General features: G+C 43.7%; 1 protein-coding gene across 1 annotated transcript; it reads left to right on the forward strand.

Moving 5' to 3' along the window:
* The first annotated feature begins 1,369 nt into the window (after window positions 1-1,369).
* On the forward strand, window positions 1,370-11,897 carry LOC130837338 (Fc receptor-like protein 2). Its single transcript, XM_057710230.1, is given in 8 exon segments — window positions 1,370-1,400; window positions 2,395-2,415; window positions 5,784-6,050; window positions 6,273-6,554; window positions 7,862-7,879; window positions 7,882-8,148; window positions 8,582-8,860; window positions 11,581-11,897. Coding segments are annotated over 8 exon segments (1,482 nt in total).
* Window positions 11,898-20,307: the final 8,410 nt, after the last annotated feature.

The following is a 20,307-nucleotide window of genomic DNA, read 5'->3' on the forward strand; positions in this document are numbered from 1 at the left end:
ACCTAGTCAACTTCCTAAAGCTGCCAACCTCATTCTCCTCAAGGCCAGGTGGGCATGTTTTCCATTGGTACAGTTTGGCTGCTGTCTTTGTTCCCTGCATTGGCCTGGAGGACACTACAGCATACATGGAAGTCTTTACAAAGATCACCCAGCAAGACTTAAATGACAGCCAGCAGACTTGCCCTTACTGAACACTGAAGTGGTCTCCATGGAGGAGAAAGTCTGCCCTCTGAAATAAAATAGGCCTTAACATTATTGCGGCCTCACAAGGAGAAACCTAGTGACGAGATCCAGACAGTGTTGTATGTTCATAGCTGCATCTGCTGATGTTACCATCTTTAAATCATATAAAGACACAAGTAAACACCCTGAGTGATCGGGCCCCCCCGCCTAAAGGATTTAGTAAATCAATGGCTTGGATCATGGGGCTGTTAGTGGAAAAAAAACGTTACCTATTTTGGGAATCATTACCTTGATCTGTGTTTTCTCTTACAAGTGCCCCTATTGCTGCCATGGTGTCTGACTCTGGTGTAGCCAGAGACCCCTCGCTGACCACTCAAGGCACAGCCAAAATTTATTCTTTAACTTTGCAGTGTGAGGAGACAAACGTGATCTGTCCTGTGTGTGTTAAGGTCCTTCAGAGTGTTGTACAGTAATTTGGAGCTAATATCTCAAGGTTAATGCCATAGAGTGTATTACTTCTTCCATTCTGTGTGTATCTGTCTGGAACGTCGCATGGTCAGGGATGACTTGGGTGGGGCAGAATTTGTATCTTCCTGAGTCGCTGGACTACATAATACCATCTAATATCATCCTAATCCACCATCATTTCTAACAAATGCTTGTTTGTTTCTTCATGTGGTCTGGGCAGATCTCCAGAGGGCAGCATCCATGCAGTATTAGCATGGTGTCACAATATTAGGAATTGCATACCAAACCATGTAATCTGAGTGGTAAAGGGGATTTTCCTTTGAAAGAGACCATGCAGGTAATTTACATTTAAGCAGGTCCAGAACTCAATCAACATTCTCTGCAAAGTCAAGTTAGAAATCTTCCCTAGGGGGACCTTAGCTATAGGGTGAAGACATCTTACATTTTTAAGGACATTTCTGACCAATACACACATATCTGAGCAACTCTGTAAAGAAGAACATTTACTTTCTCCATGTATGTGGGGATGGGGGTGGAGACAATGCAGATTCTCAAACAGAGAGCTTTCCTACTTCCTTTTTTTTTTTCTATTTCTATAAAATTCCTGCTGAACCACAGCACCCAGTCCTGGCTTCACAGTCTTTGGGGATAGACTGCAGATTTTGCTCTAGGGCCTGAGCTGCATCTATCCCTGAGAGAACTTCTTGCCTTCAACCTCATGTTGCTGTGGCCATTGCTTTTGGTCCTTGGTGGGTAGGATGCTGGAGGAGGATTTGGGGGCAGCCAGGGCAGAACCACCTGTGCCTGGGAATCCCAGAACCTCTTCTTCTGCTGCTGGGATGAGTAGGAATGGGCATCAGCTTCTAACTCAGTACTAATATGTAATATGCAAATAGGTACTGAGCAGAGCAGGGTTCCCAGGAAAAACAAAGGACTGAGTTTCTTTTCCAAATACTGATGCCTTCTCCCTTTGTTTAATAACCATTTTTACTTCGATCTCTAGGAAAATTGGAAAACTTCTGAAAAGAACATCAAAGGAATTTTCTCTTAGGGTAAATTCTAACTCTAGCCCATTTAAATCCTACTCTGCCCCCAACCCCACTTCCACTTCAAGCTTCCATATTTTTGGCTAAACTAGCTTTCCTAGACTTAGATTTGGGAGTGGCTTCAATTCCTGCTAACCAGAGATGAGACTATGGTTTTTGCTGGTTAATAAGACTCTTGTATATGGATGAAAATACAGTACTAGATCTAAATAGGGAAAGGGGAGTTGTGAGAGGACACCTCCATTTCCTTCTTGGCCCTTTCTGGCTTGTGTGTTGCCACTAGGCAGGAAATATGTCTCAAAAAAAAAAAAAAGTCTTAAAAAGAGCAGATGGAAGAGGAGAAAATAAATCATGAAACTTCTGAGAATTTACCTGCAAAATAACCAACTTCTGTAAGGGAGATGGGCTGTGTTTATAAACTGTTTTGGTCTTACAAAATGAGCTTTCGATTCTGCAAGAGCATTGCTGGTGAGTGAGGGAAGGAAGGAAAGATGGAGGGGAAAACAGGAGGGAAAATAAGTAGAGAAATTGAGGGAGGGAGGATAAAAGGGAAGAGAGGATGGGGGTAGAGGGGAGAAGGAACAGAAGGAAAGGAGAAAAAGAGAATGGTTGGGGAGGTTCTTAGAGGGCTGTAACTTTTTATTAAAAGATCTTTATTGTGGTCCCGTGGTAACTCTCTGACTTTATTCCCTCACAGCTCCTGTCAGGGTGCAATCAGGTTAGTTACTATTTATTTTTGTCCTTTTGTCTGGGAATCATACTTATTCTCCCATGGAAGGAAGGTACTGCCTCTCCCTGCCTCTTAGCTGAGGGTTGCAGGGATTAGGGCCTGGACTGAGATGAAGAGAGCAGGAGGTCAGTGTCTCACCCTAGTCCCCCTTGTCCCAGCCAGGGCAGGAGTGTTCCAGTGTCACATTCATCTTTGTTACCTGTCTGCTTGATGGGTGAAAAATCCTACCCTGACCCTTCAAGGCAATGAATTCTTTTCCTTTTACTATTAAGCCCTGGCACAGGAAAGAAGTTCACTGTGAAAGGAAAGCAAACCATGCATTGTACTGTTGGGAAATGTTCTCCTGGTTCTGGTCACAGGAGCTCGACAGACTCCACCAGAAGCACTGGAGGTAGTGATGGAAAAATATTTATGATAGAGAGAAAACCAGTGGGCTAGGGAGATGCTCTGCATAAAATAAGAACTTCCCTCAATCTTTTATTTGGGTTGCAAATGACCCATACCTAACTTATTTTCCATTCTTTCTTTTTTTTTTTTTTAACTTAGAATTCTAGTGTAATGAAATAAAGAGGAAAGCATGGTTTTATATTAGACTGGAAAGTCACATTTTCTTCTTGAATCATTCCTTTGAGACAGTATTCATTCTATTACAGGGAGGGGAAGTGATACTTATAAATCTAGTACTTTTATATCTGATGATATAAATTACATTATATCTGATGTAGTTTTAAGCAAGAGTGTTCTTAACACATTAGAGGGTCTCTGGATCAGCCCCATAGGATCCAGTGAACTCGCTGAAATTATGGTAAAATGTGTGCAAATGTATAATTGTACCTTCCTCTAGGGAATGGGTCTGTAAGTAAAATGTCAACGTTAAAGGCCACTTATGGTCCAATCCTTGTTCCAGACTCAGTGTAACCTGGCGTCATCATTTCTTATTCTCTCTAGCCCTGTCATTATTACCAAGTTGGCCACATAAATCTTATTTCTCAAATATTTCTTTAATCAAATTGACTTCATCTCTATAATCCTCACTGAAAACCTTGCCCAGTCTCAATGTGGAGGAAGAAAACTCTTGGCCTCCAGGGGGGCTGAAGACTTCTTTTTTTATCAATATGTATGCCTCCCACATCAACCCCGACCTCCTAGTCTAATGGTGGAACTTTCAAAGTGGCTAAAAGCTATAGAGTAGTTGTCTCTGAACATATTTGATCACTTTGATCTAACAAGAAAAAAGTTTTGAGCATGTACCTTCAATGTATTATGTAGATATAGATCCCTGTAATGATTGTGAATGTTGTAAAACACACACAAAAACAGAAAATTTTAATGATGAGAAAATGTTTACTATAATATGAAACTTCTAAATGCTTTCTCTCCATTTCTTTATGGACCCCACTTTGAATGTTTTTAAAAATTGAAGTATAGTTGATTTGCAATTGTCTGGTAGATTTCAGTTTTCAGCAGAGTGATTCAGTTATACATATATAACTGAATATACATAACATACATATTCCTTTTCTTTATAGGTTATTACAAGATACTGAATATAGTTCCCTGTGCTGTACAGTAGGACCTTGTTGTTTATCTATTTTATATATACTAGTTTGCATCTGCTAATCCCAAACTCCTAATTTATCCTTCTGCCTCCTTTCCCTTTTGGTAACCATAAATTTGTTTTCTATGTCTGTGAGTCTGTTTCTGTTTTGTAAATAAGTCCATTTGTATCATTTTTTAGATTCTACATATAAGTGATATCATATGATATTTGTCTCTGTCTGACTTATTTCACTTAGCATGGTAATCTCTGGGTCCATCCATGTTGCTGCAAATAGAATTATTTCACTCTTTTTTATGGCCGAGTAGTATTCCACTGTATATGCTGTACTGTATATAAGACATCTTCTTAATCCACTCATCTGTCAATGGACATTCAGGTTGCTTCTACATCTTGGCTATTGTGAATAGTGCTGCAATGAACATTGGGGTGCATGTCATCTTTTCGAATTAGAGTTTTCACAGATCCCACTTTGAAGACTGGATCTTGATGCAATGAGAGAAGACCCTGAGAGCTGGCACTCCTTCCCTCCACCATAAACTTGTGACTGGAGGGGTGAGCTGGGCAGATAGCCTAAGCAAACTTTCTCAAGCCCAGTCTCTTTCTCCATTCTGTTCCTTCATGTCTGACCTTGCCTCATTTTACACTGAAGGGGAGAGATCCAAAGTTCAGGCCTGGGATTAAGATTTTTATCAGAACAACAAACATTTTCTCTGCAATTCATCCCAATGTGCTACAATTCCAAATTGATTTTTAAACCTGAATTTCTTTTTTTTAAGCTATGTTTATTTTTATTTATTTGATTGTGCTGGGTCTTAGCTGCAGCACATGGGCTCCTTAGTTGTTGCATGCAAACATTTAGTTGTGGCGTGCATGTAGGATCCTGTTCCCTGACCAGGGAACCTGGGCCCCCTGCATTGAGAGCATGGAGTTTTCTCCACTGAGCCACCAGGGAAGTTCCTAAACCTGAATTTCTAGTTCCATTGCCAACTGCAAATTTTCCCTCACAAAAGCCCAAGGCTATAGGGCTGGGCCACAGAGCAGTGTGGTGGCTGGCTCCCCCTTCCTTCTGTAGAAACTTTCAGAGAACAGTCTTCCTGCTCCTCTCCACTGTATTGTTTGCTTTCCCTGCTGGGACAGATCCGAAACACCAAGCTGCTCATTTGCTCTCTGGTGACCACTGTCTTTTAAGAGGAGGCAATGACCTGAACAAGCAGAGGAGCCCACTTCCCTTCTCATAGGAGTCATCCAGAAAATGATTCCCAGATGCCTCTGAAAAAAGCACTCAAGTAGGGAATCCTGAATATTGAAGCTGTAGATCCCAGGGCTGATGTCTCATTGGCCCAGATTGTTTCATCTAGGGAGGATGACAAAGGGAAGGGTTTTGAAATGCATCCCTGGGCTGAGCCTCTAAAGAATGAGAGAAGCAGAGAAAGTTAATCGTGGCTGCCACGGGGACCTGAGGTCGCCTTGAATGGATATAAGGGCATGTAAGTGGAATGGTTTTAAATCCATATTTAGTCCAGAAAATTGTTGGCACATGGAAAAATGGGATCAAAACCTTTTTAACAGACCATAAAACTATTAGGATGTGTAGAAGACAAAAGATGCCGCTACATGAAACAGAGCTCATCTTTGCTGAGCAGGGAAGCTAGGAAGGCCAGTAGGTCCCAAGGACCTGTGGCTGCCCAGCTTCTTGTGTATGCGTTTGCACTATCTCTCCCCCTTATGAACAGAAGCCAGCATGCTGGGATGGGGGGCAGCCCTGGCATCACAGGTATTTTTGTATCTTTTGCAGACTGGCTGAGTATCATTATGCCACACTATGCCTATGAAGGAGACCAGGTGGTGGTGAGATGCTCTGGGAAAGAGGATAATAAAATAAAGAGACTGATGTGCCACAAGGATGGATTTTGTATATCCTCTTATAAGAGCTCCTCAAGCTATACTATTTCAAATGCAAGACCCAGTGACAGCGGCTCCTATTATTGTAAAGTGGATAGGAAATTGTTCTTATTTATAGATGTGACAGAAGAAACAAGATCTATATGGCTCACCGTCCAAGGTGAGGATCTCACTGTTTAAGTGGATGAGACTGGGAAGGAGTAGAACCTGTGTGGGAGGACCAGGGGACAGAGCAGAGGAGACCATGCAGGGAGGGAGAAATGGTAGGTGGCTCTGGAGCCTGTGCCTCTTTCCTGCTTATTGGGGCTGAGAAGACAGGCGCTTCTCAACAGAGACTCTAGACCTCACTGACTGGTAGTCTCTGTTCATTTCTTCCCTCCAAAGCTGTTTCCAGCATCTCAGCTGATGGCCTGTCCCTTGCAGCCTACTGAGGGTGACTCAGTAACCCTGTCCTGTGGTACCCAGCACCCTGCAGACAGATCAAGGACCCAGCTTTGTTACTCCTTCTTCAGGGATGGTCACACCCTGAGGTCGGACTGGAGCTCACCAGAGTTTTGGATCTCAGCAATAAGGAAAGACAACTCAGGATATTACTGGTGTGAAGTGATGACAGCATCTCACAGTGTCTCAACGCAGAGTCACCGATCCTACGTGCAAGTGCAGAGTGAGCATCCGTGCTGGGCTGTCAGGCTGGGATGGGTAGAGAAGAACAGTAGCTCCCATTCAGACCTGTGTCCTTCTTTTCAATTGTGCTTCCCCTATCCCTGTGGGTATGGGGGATTCAAAGGCCTATCTGGGCTCTGCTTTATTAACTGCTACCATGGCATCATTTCTTTATAGCTTTGCTCTCCCTGTCAGAAAAACGATGATAATAATCTCTCTCGCGCACGTGCATTTATGTATGCCTAGCACTGAGGTGTGCTCAGTGAACCAAAAAATAAAGAAATCATGGCCTCTGGCTGCAAAGAATGATCCCCAACTAGGAAGCACATTTCACCCAGGTAGAGCAATGAAGGAACAAAGTGATGCTGGTGAGGATGGGGAGATGCTGATCGTGACAGAAATAACTATAAGAAGGCCCAGCATTTATAAAAAGCTTAGTAAATGCTAAGCGTGAACCCAAGCTGTTGTACTCCATTCAGAACCCCTCTTATGCTCAGAAATATTTGCAAAGGGGAAGACTTGTAGAAAGTTTACCAAGTACGAGGGAGGCACTGCTCAGAGAAGTTTTATATTTAGTCCTGGCAGCAACCCTGTGAAGTAGGGTAAAAAGTATCTGTAAAGTGGATACTATTGTCATCCCCATTTTACACATGAGGAACTGAAAGCACAGAGCTGTTTGTGGCCTGCCCAAGGGAACCCAGCACATAAGTGGCACAGCTGGGATTTGAACCCAGGCACCCGAGCACCCGTGTATGCCCTTCTAATCACCTTGCTACGTTTCCTATCTCAACCATGCCAGTGGAGAGTGGTACCAATAATAGCTACAATTTGCTGCACATCTCCAGTGTAATGGGTTCTTTCTACATGTATCTTGTTTCATCTTCATGAGAACTCTGTGAAGTTGGTTTGCTTATCCACACTTTACCTTTGAGAAAACTGAAGATTGGAGAGATTAATTGATCTACCAAGATCATGCAACGAATAAGTGGCAGAAGTGAGTCAAGACTCCCCAGCCTAGCCCCGTCCCACCACTCCTGCTGCCCTGAGCTTATTTGGAGATCAGGAGGGAGCAATATCACTACGGACTGTGGTCATTAGCGAGGGCTGATGAGTGTGAAGGAAGGGCAAGTTTGAATTTTTAGAGCATTCAGTAGCAGGGTGATCCTGTCTAAGGGCCCTCAGCATGCACCCTCCCTGATAAAAATACTCCTTTGCCTAAACATTCCACCAGCTCCACCTGCCATACTGCTCAGCAGGTGGTACCAGCCTCCACATCAGCCCCTCATCTGTCCTCTTGTGTTTACACAGGAATCCCCGTGTCTGGAGTGTTCTGGACACCCAGCCCCAGAGGGACCAGGCGATTGAAGGGAAGATGCTGGCCTTTGTCTGCTCTGTGGCTGAAGGCACAGGGGACACCATGTTCTCCTGGCACAGAGAAGACACGAGGCAGAGTCTGGGACAGAAAAGCCAGCGTTCCCAGAGAGTGGAGCTGGAGGTCCCTGTTATCAGGGAGAGCCACGCGGGGGGCGCCTGCTGCACAGCTGACAACGGCTACGGCCTCAACCAGAGCGAGGCGGTGAATGTCACTGTGAGAAGTAAGTAGCACTCTCTTAATTAGCCAGAGAGTCCCAACTGGGGTCCGTTTCCTTCTGCGGCAGTGAGGATATTCCAAGGATGGCAAGGAGCAGGGCCGTGAAGAGGTTAAGAAGCCACCTGAACATGCTAGGATTGCTACTGCAATGGTGGAAGCGGTGGTGGCAGCGGCAACTGTGGCAGAAGAGCTAAAGGAGGGTGACGAGGGGAGACAGGAGGCACCGCCAGAGGCAGGCTCTCCAGAATTCCTCCCCAGAGCCTGTCAGAGCTCCTCGGGAACTGTCTCTGCAGTGTTAGGTCAGGAGGTGTGACAGTGGGAAAGAATCCCCGGGGGCTCGAGGGATACTGTGTGGATACTTGGCTGAGGACGGAGTGGGTTATAAGTCTCTGCCGCCACAAGAGACCCTCTCTGACGGACCGTCCTGCCTTTATCAGCTCCAGTGTCAGGTCCTGTCCTCACCCTCAGTGCTCCTGGGGCCCAGGCCTTCACTGGGGACGTGGTGGAGCTTCGCTGTGAGGACAAGAGAGCATCTCCCCCAATTCTATACCGATTTCATCACGAAAACCTCCCCCTGGGGGGCACCTCGGCGCCTTCTGCAGGACGAGCACCCTTCCACCTCTCCCTGACCACAGAGCATCCTGGGAACTATGCCTGCAAAGCCGACAATGGCCTGGGGGCCCAGCACAGTGAGGCGGTGGCCCTCAACCTCACAGGTAGGACCGGTCCAACGTCGCCTTCCGCAGCACCGGTTGCCATTATGCCAAATCGTGGCTGTGCGTCCTCTCCACGAATGTTCCTCTCCCTCAGGGAATCGGAGTTCCACTAGAGAGCCTGTCAGCTCTGCCAGCCTCTCCTTCTCATTGGTCTGAACAACAGCATCCCTGGCCTTCCTATTTCCCTTTCGCTTACATCACCAGATAGGTGTGAAATAGATGCGGTACTAGGATCAAGTCAGCACTGGGAGTGGGTAAGTGAGGCATGGCGAGAGGAGAAAGATAAAGATGATTGTACACTCAGAGCTCTCAGCAAGCACGGAGTTACAACCAAACCTTGCAAATACTTAAGGAAAAACTAGAAACCATGAACAAACCAGATTCTAGGGTTCAAAACTTTACTAGGATTAACTCATTTAATCTCCATTAACACCTCTCATTTTACCAATGAGGAAATGAAATTGAGAATAAGTAACTTGCCCTCAGTCACGCAGCTAATAGGTGCAAAGATGGAACTTTAAGGCTAAGGCTACAGAATTGAAAAATTTTGCTCCTTGCTGCTATTTTAATATGGTGGTTATATAATATTTCCCCTTTAATTTATTATTGTGGAGAAGTGTATTAATAGGTTTCCTAACATGGAACAATCATTGAACTCCTGCTATAAACCCTTCTTAGTTATTATATCATCATAGGTAGCAGCTGCATACAACTTAATATTTATTTCAAATGTTTGCATCTTTATTCATAAGTGAGGTGTTTTTTTTTTTTTTTGTACTAGTTTTAGTTTCAGGGATAGGTTAGCCTCATAAGAATGTTTTCAGAGTTTTTCCATATTTTCTATGCTCTGCAGCAGTTTAAAACTGTATTGGAATTATCTGCTATTTGATAAGTCTTTGGAACTAGTCCAGACAACATTCTGAGCCTGTTAGATCTTTACCTCCATTGTCAAATCTTCTTTTTTATTAGCCTTCAAATTTTCTATCCTTTGTTAAATAATTTGGATGATTTTACACAAATTTAATACATAGTATTCTCGTCTAATTTTCAAACAGCCTTTATAGATGTGACTGTGCTCTCTTCTCATTACTAGTTTGCTTGTGTGACCCCTTTCTTAGTCATATTTGCCAGACATTTGTCTTTATTGCTCTTTTTAAAGAGTCAGGTTTGGTTTTTTATTCAAATCTATTTGGTTTTTGGTTTTCAGATTCATTTATTTCTCCTTTATCTTCAGTATATCTTTCTTCCTGTTTTAAGTTTCTTTTATGTGGTTCTTTAATGTCTTAAGGAAATGCTTTTTCATTTTTCATCTTATTCATTTTGTTTCCTAATAAATGCATTTAAAACTGTATGTTTTTTCCCTAAGTACCACTTTTATCTCATCTTACAAGTTTTAATGTATAATATTGTTATTTGTTTAATTTCCAAAGCATGTGAAATATGTTTCATTTATTTTATAACTTGAGACAATTTCTTATGAATAGATTTTTATCCTGTATTTTATTAATTTCTTAAAGATTTCTTTTTTAAAAAACTTTTTTATTATAGATTTTTTATTATCCTTGAATTAAATTTTATCAAAGAATATGGTCTGCATAATTTTTACAGTGGGGATTTACTGAGAATTTCTTTGTGACCTAGCATACAGTCAACATTTTTCTAAATACTATAAATAGAACTTGAAAAGAATATGAATTTTCTATTTAGGATATACAAAGTTCAGTATTTATTTTTCTATTAAATTGTTAGTTGATTCATTTATTCAGTTTCTGTAGTCTCATGTTTGTTTACACTTTTCGATCAATTAATTTTTGAGAATCATGTTCACATTATTATCTATAATTCTTCTAAATTTACCTTTTTACAGAGACTTTGCCAAGAACTTGGTAATTGACTGTCTAAGTCGGGGCATTTTGGTTGCAAATGACAGAAATCCCGTACAAAAGGGCTTGGTCAAAAAAAAAAAAAAAAAGAAGTTGGTGGGAGGGGTCAAGAACAGACATGGCTCAATGTGCAACTGGTCAAGTGTTCTGTCTTTGCCTCCCCTCTTTTCTCTGCATTTCTCCATTAGCTTAATTCTCAGACAGGCAAAGCTGGCCGCTGACATCTCCAGGCTTATATCCCTCCTTTCTGTGAAGATATCCTAGAGAAAAGAGTCTCTCTACACATTACTTCAGTATCAAAAGCAAACCATAAAAAACAAACAAATAGGCAAAGACTAGAGACTGACCATTCTGCGTGATGCGCTCATCCCTTTCCCTCTGCAGAGAATTCGTGCCTGCTGTTGGTGAAGTCAGTAACATGGTGGAGCAAAAGAAAACCGAGTAACTCAGTTGACCTATTCTAGGCCTTTCCCTATTCTAGGCCTTTCCCTATTCTAAGCCTGTTTCCCTATTCTAAGTGTCCATTTCTGGGAAAGATCTGGTTCTAGCCTTCTCTTTTTCAGCTCATGAGAATCAAACCATAAGTCTCTATGTGCCCATATTCCTCTGTTTTCAGAAAGCAAAAACTTTTCCCAGCTGTCTTTGAGTGAGGGCCTTGGCTGGGGTGGAATGCTTTTAGGTGATGGGATAGAGCAAAGCTCTGTGATTCCCAACCCAGCAAGCCCTCTACCACACCCCCCGCACCACACACCCCCACCACTATCAAACAACCTCTCAACACTGGGAACTGCCCTAAGAGGACATTTCTGAATGCGCTCTGACCCCTTCTGTTTGCAGAACCTCCACTTAAAATCCAGTCGATGAAGGGTCCCCACTGCTGTGAAGGGCAGGTGGAGGTAGAAAAGGAAGGTCACTGGGGCACCGTGTGTGATGACGGCTGGGACATGAAGGCTGTGGCTGTGGTGTGCCGGAAGCTGGGCTGTGACACCCCTGCAGGCATGTGGTATCGGCCAGTGGCAGAAGAGGACCGACCTATATGCGTTCAGGTAGCCCTGTGCAGTGGGACAGAAAAGGCATTGGTTGAATGTGAGCAGGTTGAGATCTCTGACTGTGGGCACGATGAGGATGCAGGCGCAGTGTGTGAAGGTGGGTGATGGCGGGGCCTGGGGGATGGGAACCTGCTTACCCCACTCAGAGGCCCTTCTCTATGCTGCCTCCAATCCAGCTTGCTACTCACCATTGCCCCTGCCTCCTTCAGAACCGCACAGCCATTCTACACTAGCATATGGTCAGGACAACACCATTAGTTCCTATTAGGTAGTCCAGAGTTATAAAATGCTCTCCTATGCGTTCTATTATCAGCCTGTCTGCCACCTCCAAAGACATGACGTTGGCATTTTCATGACCGTGAGTTTGGCCATAATGCCAGGAAAATCGTTATGAAACCACAGAATTACACTGTTTGAGTGATTTTAATCCAGGTCACACTGCTTATATTGTTCTGTCATCCCATCAGCTCTTCTGCGTTCTCTCCCCTAAACAACTCTACTCATCAAAACAAATCCCCAAAGCAAGAGAGTAGCACAGACATATATATACTACCAACTGTAAAAATAGATAGCCAGCAGGAAGTTGTTATATAACAAAGGGAGTTCAACTCGAGGATGGAAGATGCCTTAGAGGGCTGGGACGGGGATGGTGGGGGGGACTCGAGGGAGGGTGGGGGGGAGTCGAAGGAGGGAGGGAATACGGGAATATGTGTATAAAAACAGATGATTGAACTTGGTGTACCCCCCAAAAAATAATAAATTAAAAAAAAAAAACAAAAACAAATCCGCAAACAGGAGGAGTGCTGAGCGGGGGAAATCCAGACACTTTTTCTCTCCCAGGATTCTAATGGGAAGGGGGGGCTGGGGGCATATTGGAAAGACTCTTGGTCTCTCAAGGAAACCAGGTCACAAACTCAGAGTGGAAGTAAAATAAAAGAATCGCAAAGCCTCTGTAATGCTTGTGACTGGAGCAGAAGCCAGTGGGACTGCTCCCTCAGGCCCAGCTCCAGACCCCATGCCTGGTGGAGTCCCTCAGTCCCCTGGGCCAGAAGTGCAGGAGCAGCCTTCGCCAGGTGGTGAAAAGAAGGGTCTTTAGAACTATCGAGACAATGCCCAGTTTTATGAGCATCTAAAGGCCTGTGGCTCATTCAGGGAAATGGAATGAACTTTGAAACCTGGAAAGGATCTAGGATTTGTAGTCAACTACACCGAGCTTGAGGCCCGTCTCCCCCACTTACCAGCCATGTAAGCAGCAAACTTCTCTGAAGCTCATTGTCTAGGTCAGAAAATTGGGGTAATAGCTGGCCCAGCTCTCTCACAGAGCTGGGAGAAGATTGAACACTCATCACTCATAAAGACCTTTTGGAAAGAGCAAAGTCCAGGAAGAAGCCCCAGGGCCTGCGCCAGGTTGCTCCTGTCCCCAGAGGGACAGGTCTGGGGCTCAGGGCTGGCCTTCTTCCTCATCCTGGGCCCCCCCTCTCCAGGGAGACCCTGTGAGTTTGTCCAAAAAAATCCCTTTTCCGATCTCCCTCTTCTTACCACCTTTTTCCCTTTTCTCTCCAAAATGCCTGAGAGAAATATCCTGCTGAATCCAATTTGATGATATTGATATCTTATGTAAAACTTTTGCATAGATATTCATAATAAGAATTTATCTGTAGCTTTTCATGCTCTCTTTGAAAAGCTTTAATCAATGCTGTGTTGGTTTCTTATTATTTTGGAAGGTTTCTTTCTCTGTGATTGCCCCCAAAATTTTAAATACTCCTAAATTTATCTTTTCCTTGAAGACTGAAAAACATTAGCATGTGAAACCATCTGGCTTGATATCTTTGTAGGTGTGCCTCCCTAATAATGTCCTCATTTTTTTTTTCATGACTATTGTTCTGTTTATTTAACTGCCTCTTCTTGGGAAAAAAAAAAAAAAAAAGATTATTTATACTTTGCTAGAAAGTCATCCATTTAATGTAGGTTTTCAAAAGTTGTATATTTGTTTATTGTGCCTTCTTCTCTGATTAGTCTATTCAGTGGTGTATCTATTTTTCCAGAAAAGCTTTTGAGTTTATTCACATGGTCTGTTGGGGTTTTTCTGTTTGTTTTATTCATTAATGTCTGCTTTTATCTTAGTTTGTTGATGTTTTGCTAAGTTCTTAATTTCAGTGCTTAATTCCTTTATGTAGATTTTTCTTTGTTGGCACTCTTTCCAATTGTTGAAAGACCAGTTTTAATCATATCCCTTAAGTTTTGATAGGTAGTGTTTTAATTATAATGATTTTCACATCTGTAATATCAGTTTTATTTTCTTCTTTAGCCTCAAAAGTGATTTAAAGAGTGATTTTTTAAATTGGCTGGTGGAAGGATTTTTCCCCTAATTTTGTGATTTTTTAAAATAATTTGATTGCACTTATAATTTTTAAAGGTTTTCTTTGAGACCTAAAGTATGGTCAGTTTTGGTAGGTCATCTGTGAGTGCTTAAAAGAAAGTAAATTCTCCATTACCAGAATCAAGGATTCAATATATAATCGTTAGGAACTCATTAATCATTTGAATAATAAGCATCCTTATTTTTTATCTACTTGGTCTGCTGTGGGTCTCCAGGCATCGTTTGTTATTGTCATTGTGATTAAGTTTATTTCTCCTTCCATTTCCTGCAGTCCATGTGTCAAGTATTTTGATGGCATGATATTTAATTCCAAAGATTTATGAGGCTTAGAGCTTTCTCATATATTTTAGCCTTTTCCACTTACATTCAATGCTTTTTGCCTTGATATGTCTTTGTCCAGTCTTTCACTTCTAACTTTCTGAGTGACTTTCCTTTAGATATGTCCCTTATATATAACATATAGGGTTTTTGTTTGTTTTTAATTTATTTTATTCAAGTATAGCTGATTTACAGTGCTGTGTTAATGTAACATATAGTTGAGCTTTGCTTTTGTACTGAATACAAAATTTATTTTTTTAACAGTTTGCTTTTGATTCTGTATTTTTTCTTCTTATTACTTCCTTCATTTTTTGTTTTGTTTTCCTTCTTCTCTATTTTGTCACCTCCAGTGCCCAGTTAATTACACTCCTCAGCTCATGGCTCACTCCCACTGTGGGGCCATAATCTCTTTTCTCTAGTTTTCTTTATTTACAGCCTTGTATCTTTAGTTGCTCATTCCTTGGCCTCCAGTCATTTGAATACATTTGATGTGTTTCCGTCACTTACATGCATTATTTTCGGTGAGCCTAAGTTTTTTATCTGCCTATGGTATTGCTCTATTTTTCACTTGGTGCTATTTTTTGATCTATGCATGTTTCTGTGTGTACATCTAGTTCATGGCTCCTAACTTCTGCACGTTGTTTCCCCGCACTTTCCTTATGTAATCCCCCACTGATGGACACCTAGATTATCCCCAACATGTCACTGCTGCAAACATTAATAAACTTCCTTTTTCAAGTCCCACCAAGGCCCTGTGTGAGAATTTCTCTGAATATAAATCCGGGAGTGGGATTAATGCAACAAGTACTGCCAAGTGGTCCCCTAAATTGCTACTGCCCCCCAGCAGTGCATGACCGTTCTCTAACCTGACATCCCAAGCAACTGTTGGCATTAGTTACTGCTTAAGTTTTGCCAACCCAGTGGGCATAAAGAGAGATCTCATTGGCATTTTTGTTTCCATTTTTCTAATTATCGTATGCTTGCTTGTTAGCCTTTTGGGTTTCCTCATCTATGAAATAACTGCCCTTTTTTTAAATTGAAGTATAGTTAATTTACATTGCTGTGTTAGTTTCAGGTATACAGTAAAATGATTCAGTTATACATATATATATACAAATACATATATATATATATTCAGATACTAGTAGTCTATGGAGGAGTTCAAGCACCAGATTCTTCCAGATATGAGTGACTCAGCTTCACTCCAGCTTCTGCAAAAATGGCAGAGCTGTAGGAAAAGGCTGAAGCAAGATCCAGGAGCTTCACATTCTGAGAACAGAGGGAAAAAAAGACTGTGGTGTAGTGATGTCAGGGAGAGGATGCAAAGGTCACCAGGTATGGGAAGAGAATCAATAATCCCAGACTCATGTAAGCAGTGTCAGAGGGACCAGTCTGCCAGACTGGGGCTGAGAAGAGGGAGACTGATATTTGTTTCTTCTTTTTCTGTTTTGATCTTGGAAACGGGGCTCTGCTTGAAAGCAGATAGGACCTATCAGCCATCCTGGTCTCCTCTCTTTCCCATTAGTGCCTAAAACTGGGGAAGTTATGATATTCCAGTAATCTCAAGATTCATAATTCCTCCACATCCCTGTATCCTTGCTCCTTCCAATCGGTCAAACCACCAAGTATTCACTCTAATTATGGGGTGGGGTGCCCATCAGCTGGCCACAGAGGTTGCGGAGGTATGAGGAGTGATCCCTTCCGACACTAAGCTGGAAAACAACTGGGAGCCGCCGCTCGCAAACCTGAACATTACAGAAGAGGAAGCGAATGAGACAGTATAGACTGGAGCAGAGAGAAGACAGGGTCATGGCCACACTTGAGACACTTGGTGTTGAGATTGTGGAAACAGAAGAAAGAGAGATTTATGATCTTTGGGAGTGTCCTTCAAATGAGGGTTGATGTCGTCCAGTATCCTCCCTGAGATCTACCCGATAAGCCCCCAGGCACATGCCCAATGATGTCACTGTAGCTGCCCACCCCGACCCTCCTAGGGAAGCCAGAGTTCCTGAAATGAGTTCTGGTATCAGGGGGCCATGTGTTCCTAAGCAAGGAGGTAAGATTTCCACTCACCTCCACAGATACATGTTTAATATTGACTCTGATTTTGTGTAATGGGTGCTGTGATACACGGCCCAGATCCTCTGTCAGGAATGTAGGACTTATTCCCCCAGTTGTTGGGATTTCCGCTGGCAGCTAGCCTGCAGTCATCGGCACTCTTGGGAAACTGCCTTGGCTACTGTATTCCAGGTCACTTTCCTTTCCCACAATAATATGGCTGATCAACACTGGGGTATAGAAGCAAGGTGCCTTCCCTCCAAATCAGGACCATTTTGAGAGAACATCCCAGCCCCAAGCTATCTATGGGGGTTGGCTGTGACCTTTGTGGAGATTGCTTCAAAGCCCAGCTTCAGCTTCTCCCACTATACAAGCTTGCTCCCTCCCTCTGGCAATGTTTGATACTGAGATCACTCCCTGATAAATTTCCTACATGCTAATTTCCGTGTCAGGGTCTGCTTCCCTGGAAACCCAACCTGTGGTATCTTTTTTTTTTTAATAAATATATGTATTTATTTATTCATTGGCTGTGCTGGGTCTTTGTTGCTGCTTGCGGGCTTTTTCTATTTGTGGCGAGCGGGGGCTACTCTTCGTTGTGGTGCACAGGCTTCTCATTGTGGTGGCACAGGCTCTAGGTTCACAGGCTTCAGTAGTTGTGATGCACGGGCTTAACTGCTCTGTGGCATGTGGGATCTTCCCAGACCAGGTCTTGAACCCCTGTCCCCTGCATTGGCAGGCGGATTCCACTGTGCCACCAGGGAAGCCCGCAACCCATGACATCTTGCGCACACCCAGTGAGCCCCTAATCTAGAGTGATCAAGTCCCAGCCCATCCCCCTCCCCAGAGCAGGGGTAAGTTATTGAGAGAAGCTCGTTCTTGTCTTCTCAGTGAAAGAAGGCACCATGTTCTCCATATTCTCCTGGTGCACAGCAGGCAGGGAGAAATTCTAGGGAGGAGCACTCATGCAGTAGGCAGGATCTTGGTTCCCCAACCAGGGATGGAACCCATGCCCCCTGTATTGGGAGTGCAGAGTCTTAACCTCTGGATCGCCAGGGAAGTCCACATGTAGCTAATTCACGTGGCAGAGCCTATGAGATATCTTGCTAGCTCCTTGGTGCTACTGCTGTTACTTGCGGTGATGGTAAGAAAGGTATTGAAGGGTACTGAGAAGATCACCATGTGGAATTTATGGAAATCCAAGGTCAGGATGGTGGCACAGAAGGACGCTGTCCAAAATTCCTCATAAGAGTTCTGGGGTTGGGACTTCCTAGGTGGCGCAGTGGGTAAGAATCCGCCTGCCAAGGCAGGGGACATGGGTTTGAGCCCTGATCCAGGAAGATCCCACGTGCCATGAAGCAACTAAATCCATGCACCACAACTCCTTAGCCTGCGTCTAGAGCCCATGAGTCACAACTACTGATCCTGTGTGCTGCGACTACTGAAGTCTGTGTGCCTAGAGCCGGTGCTCCGCAACAAGAGAAGCCACCTCACTCAGAAGCCTGCACACCACAACAAAGAGTAGCCTCCACTCACCACAACTAGAAAAAGCCTGTGTGCAGCAACAAAGACCCAATACAGCCAATAAATAATTAATTAAATAAATAAATAAAATTTTATATATATAAAAAAAGAACTGGGGGGATTTTGGATATTAGGAATGGACTGTTTACCTACTCTAGCCCCCTTAAGTAGATGGAAAGACAGGAGCAGGTATTTGTGAAAGCAGCAAGGCCTTTTCTAATAGCTCCTTTATCTTTGTCACCTCCAGAGTCTCACTCTGTCATAACCATCAGGGCTCCCTGGATTCAGAATAACATGGGGGGACATGGTGGAGCTTCACTGCCAGGCCTAGGGAAGAAGGCTCTCCTGCAATCTTGTATCAGTTTTGTCATGAGGATGTCACTCTGAGGAACATTTCAGCCCCTTTTGGAGAAGGACCATCCTTCGACCTATCTCTGACCCAGAGTGTCTGGGAACTACGCCTGTGAGGTTGACAAAGGCCCAGGACCCAGTGCAGTGAGGCAGAGACACTTGTCACTGGTTGGGTGCCCCGGGCCATGAGCCACAAGCTACTGATCTGACACATAATTTCTACCCTCGTGCCTCAAAACTACTGTCTGATGCTTGCTTCCTGTGTCATCAGGTCTCAGTTAAAGAAACAGACCCAGGACTTCCCTGGTGGTGCAGTGGTTAAGAATCTGCCTGCCAATGCAGGGGACACAGGTTTGATCCCTGCTCTAGGAAGATCCCACATGCCGCAGAGCAATTAAGCCCATGTGCCAGAACTACTGAGCCTGTGCTCTAGAGCCCATGAGCTACAACTATTGAGCCGTGTGCTGCAACTACTGAAGCCCGAGCAAGAGAGGCCACTGAAATAAGGAGCCCAAGCACCACAATGAAGAGTAGCCCTCGCTCACCGCAACTAGAGAAAGCCCGTGTGCAGCAACGAAGACCCAACACAGCCGATTAATTAATTAATTAAAAAGAGAAGTATTAAAATAAAAAAAGAGAAAGAAACAGAACCACTAGGCAACATGTAGAATGAAGAATTTTATTGTAGGTATTTGGCATTACACAATTTTGGGAACTGGTCAAGCAGTCAATGGTTGAGTTAAAGACTGACTGGTTAAACAGCCTTCTGTGTCTGGTGTGGCAGCCTGACGTCCACAGAGCAGACATTTAGGAAAGGCAAGGACAATCTTGAACCTGCACGAATGAGTGGAACCTATGAGGATGAGCTGGGACCTACAAGAGTCTCTTGGAATTGCAAGCCACCCACTTTGATGATAAGGGTGTCCTGCAGGAGAAGGCAGCCTTCATCACTAAGCTGGACATGAACTAGGCTCAGGAGTCAGAGCTGGAAGAGAACATCTGACAGGAGCTGCCCCACACCAGCAAAGTGAGCTGCTAGAGAGAGAACCACAACAGGGCCTTGCGCACTGCTATGCCCCTCGAAGCGGAAGAAAGGAACAGAGCTACTACTTTACTTCCACCTTGCGAACCTTGCACATGTATCATGTGTGGTCCACACATACATGGAACTATGCAGGGGAGGGAATTCTGGGAAATGTGGTTCCTGCTGAGCTAAGCTGACACAATGCAAGTCTACCACGCTTCCCATCCTAGCCCACCCCCCCCCCAACTGGGGAGGAAGCATGATATGATGGCAATAGCATGAAATATTTTAGTCAGACAGACTTGGATTCAAAATACAGCTCTACCAGATATGTGCCTTTAGGAAAATCATCTAATCCTGCAGAGCATTTCAGCTTCCTCTTCTATGACATAGGCATGTCAATTCCTATTGTGTTGGACTTGTATGTGAAGATGCAAACTGACCTTCCTAAGCATGGGTTCTCTTTCTTTTCCACTAATTACTGATTCTCCTAGAGGCTACTGGAGTAAAGATTAAATAACATCTTTACTGCTCAATCCACACCTGTCACCTTTTCCTCCTGATGCCTTCCCAAGGCTTCACTACATTCTGGGGGACAAAGAAGGAGTATGTCCTGTAACACCTGAAAGTCCTACTCATGCCTTGGGCCTTCCAAATGCAGTCCTCAAGCCAACCCAAAGAGTCTTCTAAGTCAGTGTCTCCTAGAGTTTGCAGGCCCTGGGGACTTCCCAGCACAGCTGGGCCTTTGCTGCCTGGGGGTAGTTTCAGACATACAGTCTGTTTTCCTGGCCTGTAGTGGATCCATTATCTCATGAGATCATTGTTTCAGTCTTGACTGCACAGTGGAATCACTGAGGAGCTTT

Source organism: Hippopotamus amphibius, chromosome 1, assembly GCF_030028045.1.
Source record: "Hippopotamus amphibius kiboko isolate mHipAmp2 chromosome 1, mHipAmp2.hap2, whole genome shotgun sequence".
NCBI lineage: Eukaryota > Metazoa > Chordata > Mammalia > Artiodactyla > Hippopotamidae > Hippopotamus > Hippopotamus amphibius.